Below are 6312 nucleotides of genomic sequence, written 5' to 3' on the forward strand. Positions count from 1 at the left end.
ACAATCACCCAACCTCAACCCAATGGAGATGGTTTGGGATTAGTTGGTCCGCAGAGTGAAGGAAAAGCAACCAACAAGTGCTCAGCATATGTGGGAACTCCTTCAAGACTGTTGGAAAAGCATTCCAGGTGAAGCTGGTTGAGAGAATGCCAAGAGTGTGCAAAGCTGTCAAAGGCAAAAGGATGGCTACTAAGAAAAATGTCAAATATATTTTGATTTGTTTAACACTTATGGTTACTACATGATTCCATATGTGTTATTTCATAGTTGAGGTCTTCACTATTATTCTAAAATGTAGAAACTAGTCAAAATAATGAAAAACTCTTGAATGAGTAGGTGTGTCCAGACTTTTGACTGGTAAAGTAGATTGACTGAAATGTATGCTATGCTATGTTCATCAAGTGTAGGCGTGTTTAGTTTCTGGGGTGGAGCACTAGCAGCCAATTGGTTTGGAACTTACTGTGGTTACAGTGGCCTTTCGATGCCTTTGATGTGGTGGCCTCGAAATTGTAGTTTAGTTCGGCACAAAGCATGTGAACCAATTTTTTTTTAATGTCAAAATAAATACATTTCCCATTTCAGCGTTTATTTTGTTGCTATGACGTCTTTCAGCTTCAGCCTAACGTGAGCCACAAAAAATCAAGAACTAACAGTTCCTTCTTTGTCATGTATTTTACAGTAGATGTCACATTGTAATTGGCTACGGCCGGGAACCACTGGGGAACTAGGCTAATCTATACCCCCTCAACAATAAGGGATTTCCAAAAACATTCTTTCACTTTCGGTGAATCTGACTCACTTCACGTGCAACTAACGAAGCAATATATTATGGTACAACGTGAGAAACAAAACCATGAGCTTTAGTCAACATTCACCAGCTGAGAATGAATACTTTTCTCATTCTCTTATGCCTGCTCTCTGAAGGTAAATTGTTTTCCATGGCTTTCTGACTTGGGGTTGATTCTGCTCATATAAGATAATATAGGTTAGGTTAGCAACATTTACCAAGTTTGACAGGTAATTGATTATATTGTATGTAGGCTAAACTTGTTTTATTTATTTACCTGTTAACATTCCTTCTTCCTTTTGTAGCGGTCTCTGTCAACGTCGTAGCTAGAGGAGACACCAGGGTTGACTTCAATGCCGACGCATCATATACCTGCACCCATGCGGACTCGACAGGTGTGCTGCAAGTCACCTGGCAGAGGCTGTTCAAAGACGACTCGGTGGAGAATCTGGCCACCTACAGCAAGCGGTTTGGAGCTCAAATCATAGACCCGCACCGAGGCAAGGTGGTTTTCACGGAGGCATCTCTCAACTCGACGTCCATTACCGTGAAGAATGTAACATGGGCGGACGAAGCCTGCTATATTTGTTCCTTCAATGTTTACCCGAGTGGATCAAGACGCAAGCAGACGTGTCTTACAGTTCAAGGTATTTAATGCACTGAATAACAACAGTTTTAGGGCTTACCTCTATTGTTCTCTATTCAGTTGAAGTTATATTTTAATGTTAGTGATATTGTAACTCAAAATAATAATCGTAAATCAGCACAGGTACAAACAAGCACATCAGGTCAACTAATTATCCAGCCCAGGATTAGACCTAGTTGAATCAGGTGTGCTGGTACTGGAATAGAAGTGAAAGTCACTGGGGGTATCCTCTTATCGAGCATTCATAAAGACTTCATAAGGAATACCTTCAGTACATTCGGAAAGTATTCAGACCCCTTGACTTTTTGCACATTTTGTTACGTCACAGCCTAAAATGGATTTAAAAAAAATAAAGATTTGCAAAAATGTCTAAACATGTTTTTGCTTTGTCATTATGGGGTATTGTGTGTAGATTGATGAACTTTTTTTATTTACTCCGTTTAAGAATAAATCTGGAACATAACAACATTTGGAAAAAGGGAAGCAGTCTGAATACTTTCCGAATGCACTGTAGATGCTTCACTAATACATTTATAAGCAAAACCAATACAGGTAATATAAAGATCCTTACATCTGGTGCTTCGCCAAATATAGAATAATCCTTTAGTCACCCTTTTTACAGCAGGACATTTGCTAAAGCATGATATCTGAATAATACAGTATGGGCGGTGTAAAGGTTTATTAGGGGTTTATTAGGAGAATAGAAACACTATGCTATAGAACACCAGCTAACTGCAACTATAAATCACCATATTGGCATTGTTACATCACTGGCAGGATTTAAAACAATGTCTGAAACCCAAAACTTTCAGAAAGACCATGAACTCTGCATGCATTAATTAATAAGGAAAATTGGCTGGTGTCAAACCATATATGAAAACATGATACATATTTTGAAAGCAGTTCTTAATTGATCTGCCTGATAAAATAAGTGATATCAATAAAATCAATATGATCTAATATTCCCTGTTTCATCTATTCAAAGGTGTATCTGAAGTGAGAGCCACAATGCAAAAAGTCCCCAGCACTGAATCTAAAGCAGACATGGAAGTTGTGGTCAGTTGCTCTGCCACGGGTAAACCAGCACCTTGGATCCAATGGAACATTTCTGCAGCAGTACCCATAAAGACACCTAACAACTGGACTGTCATTAACAAAGACCAAACTGTCACAGCCATTAGCAACATCACCCTCCAACTGTTGCCAGGCTCAGGGGGATACGTGGACTGTATCGTAAACAATGGGATGAGGACACAGAGACACGAGCGGGTCCTGCTTCCTATTCTCCCTGGAGAGAGGGAGGTTGAAGAGGGTACGTAATGTTGACCTATTATATACTTCTAAACCGTACTCTTTTAGCGTGTCAGATTAGTCCAACTTGAAAACAACTATGAGAAAACATCATCCCTAGCTCTATAAATAGCATGCCAAATTCATGATGTTAATAGTAAACATTTACATTTGGATACATGAATTTGGCGTTCCATTTACAGGCTACATCATCCCCAGGGACATGTTGTGAAAGCCTTGTGACCAGCATCATCGTGCAATAGTGCAACATTCTGTTTCCTGAGATCAGAACGCAGCGATTTCAGGCTGGTTCCAAGAGGCTAATGTTGTGATGCTATTAGTGCTGTTAGTAATCTTATCTCACCTGTTGGGTTTAATGTTGTCTACCATGGCAAAGCATCACGAGTCACTCCCTTTTAAAATCACACTGTAGTCAAGTGTTGTGTTGAGTTCTGGGTACTTTCCAGCCCCTCAGGGAAGCTACATGATGGATGATATGATTGGATAGATGGGACAGAACATGATGTCAACATGTTATTCAAACTGAATGCATTTAAAAGGAAGGATGTAAAATTACTCGCCTTTCTCTTCTGAGTAAATGCTGTCTCTCCAAACACATGCTCACTGGAATTTCATGTTTCATCTTCCAGATGACAAGAGGACATCCCCGTGGGCTGTTGCCATTCCAGTATTCCTAATCATTTCCCTTTTAGTCATCTTTGGCTGTGTCGAGCTTCAAAAGAAAAAAGGTGAGTCCGTACAAGATTATCTGTAATATGTAATATCTTTATTTGAATATTCTTAGTAAGACAAATGGAATGAATTGAGTCATCAACTCTATATATGGTTCTGACTTTTATCAAATAAACTGTGAACAGCGTATGTCTTGGAGCTCAGGAATGTTTATGGAGAACGTCCTTTTAGATTCACTGTAGTACAGTATAGTAACCTTCACATTCTATCTGGCAGGTTGCAGGCAAGCAGTGTTGACAACCACAGCAGACGAGCAGGACCCTCTTAGGAGCATTGTGTAAACATCTGTCTGTTGCTGACCGTGCTTATATGCACTGTAGCTGACAGATGTTTTTGTTGAGGACTGGAGCACCTGTTGTTACTGAGCCTGGATGTTGAACCTTGTTGAGTCATTCTTACGCAGTCATAAATAAGCTAATTATCACATGCATTATACAAGCCATGATATGGTTAATGCTGTTTAGAGGTACTGAAGTGGCATTTTAGGTTTCAGAGATTGATGGCCTCTTGTAGGTGAGTGTTGTGATGTGAGGTAGGTTACCTGTTGCCTGGCTACCCAAACTCCTTGCTCCGGCCAAATGTTACGCCACGCCCAAGGACGTTAGTTTCTTCTTCGCAGTGATTCTGGATTTGAATACCTCCCCAACCTTTCACCGAATGCCAACACATTCTGGGCCATCTGATTTGTCCGGTAACGATGGGTTGAGTCAGAACTAGAACACCCGTGGGTAAAACAGCAGTTTGAAAATTCATCATTCGATTTTACTCTGATTGGTTAGAGACAATCCAATCGCTGAATACATTGTTTGTACAACGCCCGTCATGACCCTCGTCACCTCCAACGACTTCAATAATAACCCTAACCTTATTCAGACTAAAGTATGTAGTGAACGACAAAGCAGCTGAAAAATGTAGTTTGAGTCGTCAGGCTAGGTTACCTCATCTATTAGGACAACACCACCTACTGTTTGAATGTACTTTATTATAACATACACCAAGTAGAATAGATTTATCTATTTATTTTATCTTCTAAATAACTTAGTAATTTATTTCAACCCATTTCAATACGATTGCACTTTTGTTCAAGTTAAGTTTACAGTGTATTGTTATTATAATTCTATGGACCTACAGGTAGTTTTGTTTTTCTTCATGTTATGTCAGTGTAATGTGTGAATGTATTTGAGCCCTTAGAATGTAATGATGATAATGTTTGCTCTTTGATTGTTTGATATATCCTCATGTTTGAGTTCCTATTGTTATTTATTTAGATCATGGATGTTGCTTGTTGTGTTTGACCCCACTTGATTTGACACTGTTTATAAATCAGGCTATTATTCTCACTTGATCTGTACAATGTTTTCAGTTGATTAAGATTCAGAAACATTCTTTATATGGATTGTGTTAACCCCATTTTGATATTAAACTATTCGCTGTATTTAAAAAAACACAAACTTCCCATTGTCACCTTGTTTACACTAACATCACCAATTTAAAATAAGGGTAGGTTTTTCAAGCTCTATTTACAGTAACATCCAGATTTAAAATCCGGGGAAGGTTCTTATAGCTCTGTTTACAGTAACATCACCATTTAAGATCTGGGGTAGGTTGTTATAACTCTGTTTACAGTAATATCACCATTTAAAGTTAGGGGTAGGTTGTTATAGCACTGTTTATAGTAACATCACCATTTTAAATAAGGGGTAGGTTGTTATAGCTCCTCCTTGTTTACAGTAATATCACAATTTTAAATCAGGGGAAGGTTCTTATAGCTCTGTTTACAGTAACATCACAATTTAAAATCAGGTGTAGGTTGTTATTGCTCCTCCTTGTTTACAGTAATCCCATTTAATCAGGCAAAGGTTGTTATAACTCTGTTTACAGTAATATCACCATTTAAATAAGGGGTAGGTTGTTATAGCTCCTCCTTGTTTACAGTAACATCACCATTTAAGATCTGGGATAGGTTGTTATAGCTCTGTTTACAGTAACATCACCATTTAAGATCTGGGGTAGGTTGTTATAGCTCTGTTTACAGTAATATCACCATTTAAAATCAGGGGTAGGTTGTTAATAGCTCTGTTTACAGTAATATCACCATATCTGGGATAGGTTGTTATAGCTCTGTTTACAGTAACATCACCATTTAAAATCAGGGGTAGGTTGTTATAGCTCTGTTTACAGTAATATCACCATTTAAAATCAGGGGTAGGTTGTTATAGCTCTGTTTACAGTAATATCACCATTTAAAATCAGGGGTAGGTTGTTATAGCTCTGTTTACAGTAATATCACCATTTAAAATCAGGGGTAGGTTCTTATAGCTCTGCGCCAGGCTCATTTGGCTATGTGTGTGTAATATTTCAGCTCCTTTCTGTTTTATGACCTGAGAAGAGTTCCTTTAACCTTCACAACAAACTGGTAAAACAATGGTTCTGGCATTGGCTAACACACTATGGAAGAAAAGCATAAAAAAATATCTATTTAAAATCTCACCAGGTGAAGTTACTTTTAGCCTAGTGTATGGGGAGGGGCATATGTCATTCAACCTCATGTTGGTTGGACACAGAGGGAAATTCAATTTCCCTCTCTTTACTCTCAAGTGACTATAAGAGAACTCACATTTTCACCAGGTCTCCTGCACACTACAACTACCTGTTTATTCTGCTAGTAGTCTAGTCATTTCTAAAGGTGAGCTAATTAGTTTTATGCATGGTATACTGCATTTTCAGATTTATTTTCTGAATGTACACAATATTGCTGATACTATTGCTTTTCTTTCGGAAATGTAGTGCTTTTTACAGCAGTTCAAACCTGTATTTCACTACATTCATTATTTTG

General features: G+C 38.3%; 1 protein-coding gene across 1 annotated transcript; it reads left to right on the forward strand.

The window, feature by feature from the left end:
- The first annotated feature begins 761 nt into the window (after positions 1–761).
- On the forward strand, positions 762–4908 carry LOC106573842 (OX-2 membrane glycoprotein). The gene is made up of 5 exons (XM_082963672.1): positions 762–924; positions 1093–1434; positions 2419–2745; positions 3374–3472; positions 3693–4908. The coding sequence occupies exons 1-5, from the start codon at positions 885–887 to the stop codon at positions 3755–3757; spliced, it is 873 nt and encodes a 290-aa protein (XP_082819798.1). The 5' UTR covers positions 762–884; the 3' UTR covers positions 3758–4908.
- Positions 4909–6312: the final 1404 nt, after the last annotated feature.

Source organism: Salmo salar, chromosome 17 (genome assembly GCF_965601325.2).
Source record: "Salmo salar chromosome 17, fSalSal1, whole genome shotgun sequence".
In the NCBI taxonomy this organism is placed as follows: Eukaryota; Metazoa; Chordata; class Actinopteri; order Salmoniformes; family Salmonidae; genus Salmo; species Salmo salar.